We start from the raw sequence: 15066 nt of genomic DNA, 5'->3' as shown, positions 1-15066 counted from the left end.
CAGGCCTGTAGCTTTACGTAACTGTGCCCTAATCAGACAATGACCTCCTCATGAATATACCCACATTTTAAGCAACCGTAACTCCAGGATCTCAAAACCAACATATTTCAAAGCTGACTGCCCCTCTCTGACATTCTCATACCATGATGTTCAAACTTCAATTGTATCTTTTCACAACATAAGGGAAAAAAACAGAGGGAAAAGGAAAATTATGAAAATGTGATCCTTCAGTTGAAAGCAGCAGTTGGAATATATTGGGAATTACAGTTTTATTTTCCTTTAGTGATGCTGAATTTCTGTTTTAGGCTTTTTAAATAATCACCACAAAGTAAAATGCACAGTTTAAATTAAGGATAAATAAACTAAGTTTGGCACAAGTGCTCCAACAATTACCAAGTGCGTGAATAGTCAAATATTGTATCTCCTAGCAGATCACCTTGGCATAAGATGTTTTTATCATGTCCTCTTCTACTGTGACTAAGAGTTGTGAAGAATTAGTTATATTTAGATTAAGAACTAAGGTCAGTTTGAAAATAAACCACATCAAATAACAGGTACTAATATCTGTGGGAACATTGGTACCTCATACTCATCTCTCAACAGTTTTAGAAAGTATCTGTTAATTTATTTCACATACATGTATTTACATTGAAGGAAATTCACACCACTGAAAATACAACATTTACACATTCACAGATATACAGTTCTGCACTCTCTCCTGTGTTAAGACCAGGCACTCAGCTCTTCTATCTCTGCAATAATGACAACATCAATTTTCAGCAGATCAAACAACTGGCAGGTTTGGTGGATTTTAAGCATCATCATGCTCTGTATGTGGTGGCTGTATTCTTCAAGCTTTTAGATGGCAGATTATTCCACTGAAGAAAAATGCCTCTTGCATGGCATTTGCATAAGCTTCTATAAATCATAAGCATATATATATAGCTTCTGTTTTACTGTGTTATCAGTGATCCTTACGCTATAGAGTTCAGTTATCCTTGTAGTAGTTATTAAAGTTGATTCGCAGCAGAAAGTCCTCCAAATGTGGTTGGTATCCTCTATTTACAAGCTTTGTTACCACTGGAAGAAAACAAAAAAAAAAAAAAAACCAAAAAAAGCTTCAACTAAGATTCATATTGCAAAGTCATCCTTGACATTATTTGTGCCTTTTAATTAAAAAAAAAAAAAAAGCATAATGCAGAAATCTGAGGACAATAGAAATAAATGCAAAAGAAAGACTACGTGTCAATTTTAAGTGAAAATGCATTATTCTACCAAAGCATTTCCTTATCAAGTTGCTTTCATAGAAACATGGAAATCATAGAATCTTTCACAATAAGATGGTGTGTTCTTATCGTAATTTCAACTGACCAGGAAGCATGTTTAAGTCCTCAGGCGACCTCTGTGAAAGAAGCAGCTCTGGTGAAGTTTTCTTGAGCAAAATCCATTGTGAGAGAGAAAAGCAGAGAAATTCCTAGGACAAAGCCCTCAAGCTCTATGAACAAACAAACCGACTGCTCTAAACATCCTCTACATTTCCTTAATTACAAAGGAAAAAAGCCAATAGGAACTCCCTAAGCTCACAAACATCCCATGCACTAACATAAAGGGAATCAGCAAGCAGCAGCAGCATGCAAGGAAGAATGGGAAGTGTATTATTAGAAGTTAGGGCCCGAGCCAAAGCCATTGAAGTCCAGACAACTTTGTATTGGCTTTCAATGGATTCTGGGTCAACCCACTGTGGAAAGAGAGCATTTTACAATATGTAGTGACTGAAGGTACAAGTGGAGATGAACAAGCACATATTTGTTCTGTAGTGCTTAATAGAGGGTGTAAACAACTTGGTCACTCATCAGATTTCCTTACGGAACGGTCTATTAATCTCTGTCCATGAAGCAACCATAGATCTCGTAGTATGGGCTTAGGTGGCTCCCACAGGTGTTCTGACTTCCTGTAGAATTTGGAAGCAGCCATTCTAACTCATCCTGAAATATCTGTTTTTGGTCCTTTGACACCATTTTTGGACACCCTTAAAGAATAAAGAGGGCAGCTCATTTCCTGAAGAATATAATCTGAACTAGAAAATATTCGAGAAGAACAGATCTAAGAAAAGCAGTTTCACCTCCTTGAGGAATTCAAGATTTTCTAAAAAAAAAAAAGGAACCCAAACCCCATGAACCACCTTTGTACTAGAGGAAGGATAAATAATGTACTAAAAACACAAGCAAGATATGAAAGACAAATGGAAGCTAACCATTTCATCATGTTATAGCCTAAGCTGACAATGAGATGAAATTTTATCATGATAAAGGAAAGAACTTTTGGAAAATTATCCATGTAGTTCAAAAACACTTGCCTGGAGCACGTGCTAGGAGGCTTTCTGAGTTAGGCCAACATGGGAATCTGAATTTTCAAATCTCATACCAGTGGCAAAACTCAACTACTGCATATATATCTAAAATTACTTCTAACTGGTATCTAACTATCTCTCATTGTTGCCAATAAAAAGTTCCAGAACTCAATTTCAGAGAAAAGAAAAAAATGTATGCATGTAAGTACAGCTAAATACCAAATACTTATTTTGTGAGTCAGCAAAAACTTACAGTCAGTTTTCAAGTATCTGTTAGATTTCTTGTGTGCACATCTTAATTGATGTATATGCAGATCTTTGCAAACCACAATAATGCAGCTTTAACTTGAGAACTACATTTCCAACACTCCCTAAGTATACATATCTTCCTACTTTTACATTATACTACCAAAACATTCTGGTTGTCAGTTGACCTTTTCTTTTACCTAGAATGTATGCAATTTCTTACCTTTGAATAAGAAATGGGAGTAATACTTGAAGGTATTGTATGACTGCTGCATCAGACCAAAGTTGGGATGAACAGCCATTTGCTTCCCCGCATCGAAGCTCCACGACTGAGAGATGAGCTGGCTGCGGAACTTCAGAATAAGGCTGAAGATGCTATGTATAATGTTCATCACAGGGGCTGCCTTTTCTGTCAACAGACCCCTAAGAGAACAAAAACAACTTCAGAAATTAGTTGATGTAATTTATTGGTTGTAAGACTACAAATACAAAGGAGTGACAATCCTTTAGGTTAAAGATAATTGCTTTAAAAAATCCCCAAGATGCACCAACATATTTAAACAAGGTGCCTAAATCTAACACAGTTTACTTGCGCTTTCAAAAAACTTGTACTTGCCCTGGTGTATCTGATTTCTAGAATGACATCTGCATTTGCAAAAGAGATGACATTTAACAACAACATGCTCTGAGTTTCCTTAAACTTTAATCTCCTCTCATCCTACCACCTGCTATCCAAAGAGCAGCTCTAGGCAAGTCTTTTCTGATTAAAACGGAAAAAGAGAGACATGAGAGATTTCTTTTCTTGTTTCTAATTTCTGTTCCTTATCACCTCCCTCTATCTCACCAATTTATCATTTCAGTGTACACTCTTCAAGAAGAAACCAAATAAACTCTAGCTTCTTTCCTTTTAGTCACACCAACCTGCTGCATCACATACAGTAACCAAGGGGCTAAAAGCCTGTGATTCCTAAAAGACAGGTATCTCTTGCACTGCTCATAAATCTGGACAGAGGCATCTTTTTGTCCCTTCCAAGTCTAGCCCTGGTCACTGCACATATATTAAAAGCACATGCAATGTACAGGAGATGCATTTTACATCCTTTAGCAAGGCTTACTTTGCACGCTACTCACAAAGAATGAAACAGCAGTAATTTACAAGGCTATTAACAAGGATAGGGTGAAAGAAAAAGAACTGTGGCAAGTGTGCCCTTAGTTTAGGGCTCTTCATTCACAGCTGTCCTGAGTAGACTGGGAACTTGCAGAGGCATGGTGAACAGGAGTGCGAGGTAACACAAGCAGTCCAGGGAAACGAAAAGGATTGAAAGCTGAGAAAAAGTACCAAAGTACAGACTTTGTAAGATGCCATGAAGTTTGTCTCTTACATAAGAACACTTTCATATGTAAAGACTACTTAATGTGTCATGTAAAAGTCAGTTTTGCACAAATACATTAGGCTAGGACTGGCCACTCCCTTAACATGTATTTGAAGTAAAAATAAGTATGGTAGCTTGCCTGAAGATTGCTTTGTTGAGGTATTCAGCATGTGTTCTGTGAATTTCTTCTAGGTTGCCCACAGAAGACAGTTTGTTTCCAAATTCACACCATGTAACATGAAGAATCTGATTAGCAATGTAACCTTGAATTACTTTCACAAAATGCTGCATCTCATGTTTGTACAGCTGGAGCTGTCGAAACTGAACAGAATTTGATGCGCGACTCACTAAAGCTGAAAATAAAAGCAGAAATATATTATCATCCACAGAGACCATCTAAAATCAGAATTTTTAAGGAATGAAGGCTTTTGTTAGTAGAGTCTGTTTAAAATTCCAAGGAAGATTTTTAAGAAAATTGTGGCTTTTGAAGTTTGACATGAGTGTGTATAAGCAATGGTCTTGCAGAGGGTGCTGAAAGACTTTTAAAGAGGATGCTCTCTCATTCACTCATCACACTTACCAGTGCGCTTCAAGTGAAACCAAACATCCTTGAGAGTCCACACCATGTGCTTCAGCTGAAGCAAGAAGGAGAAAATCTTGTTGTATTTATTCATGCAGCTCTCAGTAATGACAATGTTCAGAGGCCAGTCAACCTACAAGAAATAACAGTGCTGATCATACATTTTTTGTTAGAAATTGTAAGATTATTTAAAATACAAATATTTCAACAATTAGTATGTATTTTAATAATGTAATGCAATGGTCAGGCTAAGTAAATCCCGTAGTTTCCATTACACAATTATTTTACTCCATTCTTAGATACCGCATTCATATTCACTTTACTATTGTACATAAGAACTATGGCATAATTGCAGTATTCTACCTTGCTCCATGTTTTCTTACCTTGTACCTAAGCTCTAAGCAACTCAGAGCATCTGGTGCATTGGGCTTGAACATTTCTGGGAGATACTTGAGGGCAAAAGAAAGATTGGAAGCAAGTTGGGTGTCACCATGAAGACTGTACTGTAGTGCTTTATTTAAGATGGAATTAAGAACCAGTGGATTCAGCAATTCGCCAGGTGTTTGTCCTGATCCAAGCTAGGGATAAAAAAAACCAACCTAATTACACCATATTAGTAAAAAGTCTTGGCTCCTGAACACAGGTCAATTAAAGCAGAATAGTAAAGTGGTGACTACCCTGCCTTGATTGGAAGTTTTTATTTCTGCCATAGGGATGCATGAACAGCGTAAGAGGCAACTTCTGAACTATTTTCTGTTCACAGCAGGAAGGTAATCTCATACCTGCACTGATTTATTTTCATATGTCTGCTGTGGTTCAGGAGCTGCTAAAAGTTCCTCCTGCAGGGAACAGTCTTTAGAAAGTCAGGGACCCAAGTGGAATTTATCTGACTTCAATCTCCCTATCTCATCACCTCAGTACTCTCAGAGGTTTACAAATAAAGCTATTCATCCAGTCTAGGTGTTTTCCCTAGCTGGGTCTAAAGCTTTTTCAGGACTCAAGAGAAATGCATTAACTCTCCTACAGCTGTGTACCTCCATGGGCAACCATCTATATCAATCCAGGCTATCCCCCCTACCTTGCTGTCTTCCCCATGAACACAGTAAGCAGCAAGTCATGAAAATACTGCCTCACCAGTGGGCAAAGCACTCTCTTCACATGCCCTCCCCTCTGCTCTCTACTTGAGGATATTTAAGGTAAGACTAGATAGCTTGCAACACAGGCCTTTCCACTGGATTTTAGCAAATGGCAATAGGCTTTTCCAGCCTTGCTGCCAGCAGACAGGAGGTGACAGCGATAGTGCAGCAGTTTTCACAGCAAAGAGTGAAATACCCTTCCACGAATGCTTATCTGTTCAAGACCTTCTTTTTCTCCATCCTTACAACACTCACAGAGTTCCTTGCTACAGACTTCTGAACACAGTACAAAAGAGGAAAATCCCACAAGCCAGGATTCTAATTCACACCATTCCCTCATTCCCATCCAAATCAATTCAGGAGCATCAAGGTAAAGCAGGCAACCCAAACACTAGGGTTAAGACAACAAAGCAAATACCTTCTCAAACAACAGGTCACTGAGTGACTGAGCAAACTCCCCGTCTTCCATTAACAAAAAGTGTCTCAATGCTTCAAAATGCTTCTCTACGTTCAGCTCCACAAAGTAGTAATCAACTATTGCTTTGTTCACAAGAGAAACACTAAGAATAAAAAACACAGAAAAGGTATTATACTTACATGCAACTCCTTCCTTACTGTTAACATTCAGCTGTGGCTACATCAGATTAATGCTCCAGTACTTAACTCTGATATCTAAGACAAGATGTTATTCATATAAGCAAAAAACATGAGACAAAAAAATCTTCATCCAGAATATACCAGAATTAAAACCTACCACTTCAGGGAACTGGGTTTTGAACAATACTGGGGAAGTATTTTAGGACTGGCTACATACAATGATCTTTAGAACATGCTGCTGGGCCGGCAGCAACATTTTATCAATAGCCTTCTTATCTCTTGTCACCTACACAAACAGATTAAAGAAAGACTATTAAATCCCCAGTAAGAACATACTAATTGATAAAGCTCTGTCACTAGATATTAAGGGCAGGTCTGTACTACAGTTTACAGTATAGTGTAGGTATTCAACCTAGCTTTAAATAATTTAACTCGCCTATCAGGAATAGGCTAATTCTGGCAGCACACAACTCAGGCTCTTCACTTTTGGTTTGCAAGATGCATGGATCTGTACGCAGATCATTCTGGTAGCCAACCATATGTTTAAAATGAAGTTAGACAATAACAACTTTCTACACTACACCAAACTTTGAGTATAGCATACTCAGAGCTAGCAGATGGAAATGCAAACTTGCAGGAAAGCAGATTCTGAAAGGAGAGTCTGTGAGTAATTGTTTTCATGACAAAAGCTAGTCTTGCACTAAGTAACAAAAACTTTTATTTAAAATACTACTAGATATACTAATTAAACAGTCCAACATATATGTAGTGTCCCATATTATCCCAATAATAACAAGAACAGCTTCTATTATACTTTGAAACAGCCTTGAAGCTGGAGTTCCCATAGAAACATGAAATACACCCTGATCAATATGATGAGCTTTCAAGTAATCAAAAGATTCTTCTGTTTTTACTCCCTTACCTTTCATCTTTCACATAAAAACTAGCACACATCATATAAGGAATACACCTTCTTTTCAAAAGAACAATGAAACTAACGGTGTCAAAATCACTGCTGTGTCTTCTACAAGCTGGAGAGTGAACACTTCCCTCTGAGCCCTTATATTCCAAACAGACACTCAAATTTTTAATTTGCACCTAAATGTCTAAGTTTATGTTACTATTTATCATGCAGATCTGAACTTTTAAATTAGTAATAGACCATTTACTGAACTACTTCTAGGAACTAAGAGCAAATTTAAAAGATCTACGTGCAACTCGGGTCTCAAAATACAACACAACATTATTTGCAAAATAAATTGCAAAATTCCTAGCAAATACTCACTGAGATACAAGTGGAGCAGTAATAGAACGTTTCATCAGCACTGGCAGAGACAAGAGCTCACTCAGCTGTACAGCAGTTTCATCTGTTGCAGACTGCACCACAGGATCCACAGGAAACGTGTACGATCTTGGTATCACGTGATGCAAGAGATGAGAAACTGGTGGTTCTGCTAAATTTAAAAATATACAAACATTGTAAGTTCTTATACTTAAGAAGCTTAATAATATGTTCCTATTAAACTCTGTATACAAACACCTCTAGGTTAGAAAATCATAAAATGTCAAAATGTATTTCTCATCTTTGTGCCTAGGAGCAAATTGTTTGGCTATTGCTGTTCATAACATTGGTAATTTACTGGTAAGTCATGGGTTTTGTTGGCATTCAGCTGTCTTGCTGAAATTTACCACATCATCTATTGATCTACTGTTCCAACAGTTCTACTCACACATCAAATCATAACTATCTTGATACTTTTCAATACAATACTGATCCGATAAGGCTTTCAAATAAGCTTGTTCTTTCTTCCATACATCTTCCTCTTCCCCTTCCTCCTCCTTAGTTGTGGGAGCATTAGCTTCAGAAGATAAAGTTTCTTGAGGCAGAGTATCTTGTGGAATGGCCTTTTCAGGTTCTTCTCTCTAAAATTCATAAATCGACAAATTTTGTGAGAGATGCTGGCTTTGTCTGCTCAGGCTTAATGTGTTCCTACAGGTAACTTGCCTAGCTATTCCAAATGAAAAGAGAAGAGCCTACTCACCTGTGTGTTTCAGACATGTAAAAACAATATGATTTTACAGTGACTACTAGATTAGCAGGGAAATTTATTACCTTAACTACCAGTGTGTTCAATTCTTTGAAGGAGAAATAAGTCCTCCCAACAACTACTTTTGTTTCTTACCTGTAAACTCTGTGAGGAATCTGGAGAAGGGTCCTTGTTGACAACATCTGCAATTACTGTAAATACAATTAAAGTCAGCATTTACTTAGACCTACTTGTAACACTTGGTTAATACCTCAGACCTGCTCCTAAAGTTGTTCAAAATTCTTGTACAAATGATCACAGAAACAACCACACCATAGCCATAGCCATACCACACCTTCCCATAGCCCCACACAAGCAGTTTTATGCATGTTCTCTACTTAAGAACCCCAAAGGTCCTGTTTCACAAAGTTTCAGGGTAGATTTTTTTTTTAATGTTCTGTTTCTTGCACATAGGAGATAAGGTTAAGCTCAAATTCTTTCCTCTGAATTCTAGCACTATATGAAACGTTATGCAGGGAATTAAGTGGAATAAGTAAGGAAGAAAGTACCCATATAGAAAAATAAACATTCAGTTACTTTCACAAGCCCTTAAACAAATGCTGACTGAATAAACCTAATTTTGTTTTACCTTCTTGTTTCTTTTCTATTGTATTTTCCTTTTTATCATCTTTAATATTAGCATCAGGAAAGTCTGTAACACTGTCAGATACATGTGACTGTGGCAAAGTCTCTTCCTTAACTTGTGATGGTTTTGCTTCCTTTCTGCTCCCTTCAGCAGGGGATAACTCTTCACTGTACAGAAGTGTCTGAACTGTGGAGTCAGACGAAGAACCCAAAGTGGTTTTACGATGAGGTATGGGATCATTTTCTGTAGAGGGGGCCCAATTCCCTATTTGGATGCTTGACTGGGATGCGTGTCCAAATGGGCTCGAACGGCATTTCAAAGGCTCTGTATCCGAGACCAGTTCTCCGATTTTGATGTGCGACTGTGAAGCGTGCCCATGGATGTTCCAACGAGGTCTGGCTGAGACCACCTCTGACACGTTTTCACCAATCTTGATATTGGCATCAGATGCATGACCATGGCTGCTCCATCGAGGCCGTGTAGGAGCTACATTTGAGACATACTCTCCAATCTTAATATTGGCTTCTGAAGCATGTCCATGGATGTTCCACCTAGGCCTTGAGGTCTCTATCTCTGAAGCATATTCCCCAATTTTAATATGAGCTTCAGAAACATGCCCATGAATATTCCATCGGGGTCGTCTAGATTCAACTTCAGAAGTATAGCTGCTGCTTTTTATGTGGGAGTCTGAAGAATGCCCATAAGGACTTGAACGTGGCTGGTAAGTGTCCACTTGAGGTACATACTCTCCCACTCTCATGTTGGCATCAGATGCATGTCCATGAATATTCCACCGAGGCCTTATCTCGTCCACATCAAATACATTTTCCCCAACTCTAACATGTCCCTGCCAAGCTGCAGATGGTCTGAGAACTGTATTAAAATCATACTCGCTTTGCTGATGCAATGGTGCACTGTCCTCTTCTGGTGCTTCTCTCAAGACAGGCTGACTTTCACTTACTTGCAAAGTCTCCGAAAGATCTGAGTTAATATTTCGGAATGCTTCATCTAGCAAAGATCCTTGCATCCTAACAGCAATAGGCTGCTCATCTTGTGACTTTGGTAAGAAGTCTTCTATATTCACATTGGATTCAGGCAAGGAGTCAGCACTGTATAGAGCACTGCATACTTTGTCTGAATTTTGGAGATTGCTTTCAGATCCTGTTGCTTTAGGCCGAAAATGCTCATCAGCATTATTATTTGCTGGCTCTGGCACGGGCAGTGCTTTGTCAGCAGAAGCTGCACATTCCTGTTCAGGCTCAGATTCTTTTCTGCCAACTGTCTCATTAGAATGCAGAGGTTTCACAAAAGACACCTAAAAAGAAATAATTATTACACTGTATGGTTAGTCGCATAATCAACCTACTAATTAGGGTATCACTTTATTACAGGATAAAAGATTTTCCGATTTTTCTGATGTTCTATAAATGATAACTGCTCACCTTGCTGTTACAGCGAGCCTTGTGTTTACTGAACTGAAATGAACCATGAAATGAAGTCCCTTTAGGGAAACCTGGAACAGCAACTTGAAGTTTATGTAAGAAAATTAACTGACCTGTGAAGGTGAATCTTGTTCAACAGGGTTTTTATCCAAAGCCAACTGGCACTGTTTATAAGGAATAATATCTAATTTTCTCCTGCAGTTTCCATCTGGAAGTTTTTCAAGCATTTCCTACAAGTGAAAAAAAAGACAGAAGTCTTTAAGTACGAAGTATCAAATTTTCTGAATTACATTTTTTAAATGTTTTTAGGAGGTACCTCAATGCGTTTTTGATCTTCTAACAGAAACTTAAGACGGGCTGTTTCCAATTTGTGGCGCTGGATTTTCCATAATGTTCTTTGTTCCCTACGGGCTGCATCATCAGAAAGTTTGCTATAATGGTCAATTAATTCCTGCCTAAATGAAGGTAAAAATAAAGCTAGGTTACAGATTTTTGCATACTGATTTTCATCTTCCCTTTTAAAGAGTATGACTTTTTAGCACTTCAGAACTGAGAACCGGTTCTTAAAATGTAGAAGCCAGAGGCTTCAGTCACAAAGAATAAACAGGTGGAAAACACATGACTGTATTCTTATAGTCAACATGTATTTCTGTAACTATTTTTAGTAGGGCACTCATTTGTCTTAAGTAATTTTAGATGAAGCAGAAGAAAGTGTCAATCTAACTCCATCTGCTTTTTACTTCTGCTTTGACATACATGTGACCATTTTTGCTGTGGGCTCTGCTTTTAAATTATAAGATGTAACTAAATTTTTTTCCTGAAATTTTGATTATAACAAAACCCAGACTGGATAGGGTTGGCACAAATGAGTGGGTCCCAGATTTTTTGGCCACTAATCATTCCTAACAAAATTGCTCACAGATTAACAAAAATCCTTACATCCATCTTCTAACTGCAGACATTACCCTTGTAGAACAATGTCTGGCAAGTACTAATACCATAAATTTTAACATACAGTAATTTTTTCCTGAGGTCTTGATGACTGTTTTGGAGACTACTCAGACACATTTACCTTGCTTTTTTTTCCAGTTCTTCTTCTAAAGCTTTCAGTCTTTTTTCTCTCTCTCTGAGCTCTCGGGCATAGCTGAAATCATCATCAATCTCCTCCTGCTTTATCGCAAGACGACGCTGCATAAATATTTAACACTTTTAAAAGCCGCTCTCAATACCATCTGAAACGCACATGTCTGCAAGACGTTCCTATTTGTACCCCATGAGCTATTAATTCAACTTCAGTACAACATATCCTTTCATTTATTTGCCTAAGAAATACAGCTGGCCTCTAGAAACACAGAGGGATACCTCTTGGTCCTTTGCAAACTGTTCTTTCAGCTTCTGAAACTGCTCCCGTTTCTTTGCATCCAAAGCCATTCGTTCTGATATTTGTTTGTCTGTATTAAAATAAAGATAGTTAGTTTACATTAACAAACCCAACAGAAAGCACATAAAATGCCACTATAACTTACCACTAATGGCTTTTAGCACTTTGCTAGCAGTTTCCCTCGCATGAACAATTAATTCTTGTTTGGCTATTTCCATACGCAAATCCTAAAAAAAAAAAAAACCAACCAAAAAGCCCAGGTGGAATTTTTCTATTATTTTAGACTTGAAATACACTGTTCTGAAGACAGATGCACATTTTATAATGGTTATTAATCAATTAATACAATACAGAAATATAAATAAATAAGTAAATGGAAAATCTACAAACTAGTATTGAAAGTTAATACTCCATATTTTAAAAGAAACCAAATCCATTTGATATATACACTAAATTGATGGAATCTGAAGGCCAGAAGTCTCTTTGTAGCTAAAATGTTCTGAAAAAACAATTAGCTATAAAAATTACAAATAGTCTTATCTGGTTACTAATTAGCTTCTCATTTGCTAAATTAGAATTAAACAATCTTTTCAGTAGGAGGACAAATCTCCAGCTGCGAAGAAGTAGGATTGAAGTCTTAACACTCATTTAATATATGAAAAGGCCAAAAATGTCAACACACCACCTACACTTTTAAAAGCTATATTAAGTAAGTTTATTTGCTGCAATAGCTATTAAAACTGCAATTAACCCATGAAAAAATTCTGACTATAAATACAAATTCTTTAGATGTTCTAACAAAAATGAAAACTGAGCATTTTAAAAAAAATCATAATGAGGTACTCATTCTTTTATTCATTTACCTTTTCCTCCTTGCTTATGGAACTGTATCGGGCAATTCTTTCCATTCGACCTACATACACTGCACAATCTCTCTCTATTTCCTTCAGTTCTTCAAGTGAAAAAATAACTGAAATCCGGGGAACAGGTATATCTGACCAACATATATAATGCTGAAAAATGAGAAATTTCCTTTTAAATACATTGTTTGAAGTGTAAAATTTTGTATTATGAGTTCACATTATAGATTTTTTTAACTTAGTCATGCTTCAAGACACTGACACAAATATCCATACGGGATCTAAGGTTTTTATTAGTATCATCTTTTAGCATTTATGTAACTCAAAGTAGGAGACAAAGGTACAACAGTCCACAACTTGGATCACAGGTCGAATTCTTAGAGTTCTGTCTTCGCCACTGAAAATCTAATACATGCATTTATACTAATCATGTTCTAAATGCCTCAAATTTTCCTTTTCTGAATATCCAAATTAACTGAGCATGTGTAACTCAATGCTGAATGCATCTCTCCTGTCAAAAGTTAGGTTTTGTTCACTTACATCCCCCACAGATCTCCACTCAGTAGGAACTCTCTAGGACAGAACTAACACCCCTATAGGGGAGAGATCTGCAGAAGACAAAACTCTCAAAACCACAGCCAGTGCACATCACAGGTCTTCCTACTCTGCCTCAACATCCCTAAATCTCTGAAGCTATTCTATTAAGTGCAGAAAACAGATAACTGAGCTTGAAGGAAAAAACCAAGTGAGAGCACAAGCACACTCACACTGGATTCCCCCAGTCTACTGGTAAAAGCCAGAAGATGGGATTCCCAGGGCTGTACTCCTAGGACTGTATTAGCCTAAGCAGAAGGGAAGGTCCAGCTCTTGAGGGCATTATCAAAAAGGGATGAAATGTGCCTGGCACTCTCGAGACACATGGAAGATGACTGAGCCTGGGTGCCATATGACCTGGGGGAAGATACCGCCTTAGTGACGCATAAAGCTGTAACTTGCCATGGAAGCGATGGCTGCTGACACTTTTCTAAAGAGCCCAGTACTACTGGCACACCCGAGTCATGGCTTGGGAACGGTTATCAGAGCAGACTCAGGAGAACTGGCAGAGGGACATTTCACTTGAGGTATCAGGCTTATACCTGACAGTACACAGCTGATAATGAGCTGCTCTGCTCTGTCAAGACTGAGCAGCTCTGATCTTAAAGAGAATACTAGCTACCTGGGAGTGTCTATAGACTTTGGACACCTCTCCAGTTGTTTTATTTTTGGACATATAGAGAGAAGAGGGAAGACACAAAGTAGCTGAACATATTTTTTTTAACAGGGACAAGAATTGTTCTGCAAAATACCAATAAACAGAACTATTTAAGCACTTCTTGAAAATGTAGTGATACAGCTGGAAGAGCTACGCAGGACTGAGCCAAGATCTGGTAGGTGAGGCAGCTTTAAACCAAAAAAGAGTAGTGCAAGAAGTGGAAGGCACTTGCTTGGACGTTTCTGCTCTCAATACAAAGAAAAGAAATAGAGCATGTGCATTGTATACAATACACCTGATGGGGTTAAAATGTCTACTTCTGCAGTGCAGTGGTAGAAAGCGGAGTGGAGAATCAGCTCACAAGTATCTGAGAGCAAGTAATTGCCTTTCCTACTTATCCAATACCGGGTTTTGATAAAGGAGTGAACTTGCTAAAAACCTAGACTCTTGCTCTAGAGACACGATTTTCTCCATGTAATAGGAAGGAATCAACCCAAAACTTACCCTAGGACAGCACAATTTGAGCAAGTTTATGGTTTTCCCACATATGTATACATCATTAGCAATATGTTTAAGAAATACAGGGACACAATCTTCTACTTCTTTTGAAATCAAAACATAACCATGAGTCCAGTAATGTTTATCTATGTAACAAAAAGATGAAAGTATATGTATCAGTTATTTAATTAACAGCACAAATTATACAAATTAGAAATGCTCCATATATATACTGTACCTCTGAAACAAAGATAATCCTCATTCACCTGAATCATAAATTCTCCATAAACATCTCTGAATACACCACTGTATACCCAATCATAGATAAATCTAAAAAAAAAAAAATTGTACAATATTGAAAATCAATCCTTTTGCCTTCTCACCTTTATTATAACCAAGCAGTTAGTATGTTCTTTAAAATCCCAAAAGACACAAGCTATGGGCAGGATGAAAAACCCAGCAATTAAGTGCTGTGACACTGATTTTTAAATATACAGGAGATTGTGGCTCTACACTTTTCCTTAACTATTTTTATATAGAACATTTCAGTGATAATTGGTTTAGATAATAGAACAGTGCCTCAATTAAAACAATCACTTTATTTCTGCATATCAATTTACTAAATTTATATCAAAAATGTATAGAAAACTTTGCAGCACATCAAGGGCACAGCGAGAG

At 37.5% G+C, this 15066-nt stretch overlaps 1 protein-coding gene across 1 annotated transcript in view; it reads right to left on the bottom strand.

The window, feature by feature from the left end:
* Positions 1-993: 993 nt before the first annotated feature.
* The window catches only part of TUBGCP6 (tubulin gamma complex associated protein 6), a 40008-nt gene continuing 25935 nt past the window's right edge, over positions 994-15066 (bottom strand). The window contains exons 28-46 of the mRNA XM_032105390.1: positions 14627-14718; positions 14395-14534; positions 12642-12791; positions 11924-12005; positions 11760-11848; positions 11470-11585; positions 10714-10852; positions 10511-10627; positions 8959-10270; positions 8466-8521; positions 8013-8205; positions 7568-7736; positions 6104-6245; positions 4933-5127; positions 4550-4682; positions 4109-4322; positions 2820-3019; positions 1867-2029; positions 994-1080 (exon numbers count right to left, since the gene is read on the bottom strand). Of these exons, the coding sequence (XP_031961281.1) occupies positions 1878-2029; positions 2820-3019; positions 4109-4322; positions 4550-4682; positions 4933-5127; positions 6104-6245; positions 7568-7736; positions 8013-8205; positions 8466-8521; positions 8959-10270; positions 10511-10627; positions 10714-10852; positions 11470-11585; positions 11760-11848; positions 11924-12005; positions 12642-12791; positions 14395-14534; positions 14627-14718 (3691 nt within the window). The 3' untranslated portion in view covers positions 994-1080; positions 1867-1877. The remainder of the gene's footprint in view (positions 1081-1866; positions 2030-2819; positions 3020-4108; positions 4323-4549; positions 4683-4932; positions 5128-6103; positions 6246-7567; positions 7737-8012; positions 8206-8465; positions 8522-8958; positions 10271-10510; positions 10628-10713; positions 10853-11469; positions 11586-11759; positions 11849-11923; positions 12006-12641; positions 12792-14394; positions 14535-14626; positions 14719-15066) is intronic.

Source organism: Corvus moneduloides, chromosome 4, assembly GCF_009650955.1.
Source record: "Corvus moneduloides isolate bCorMon1 chromosome 4, bCorMon1.pri, whole genome shotgun sequence".
In the NCBI taxonomy this organism is placed as follows: domain Eukaryota; kingdom Metazoa; phylum Chordata; class Aves; order Passeriformes; family Corvidae; genus Corvus; species Corvus moneduloides.
This window is presented reverse-complemented; position numbering and strand designations above follow the sequence as displayed.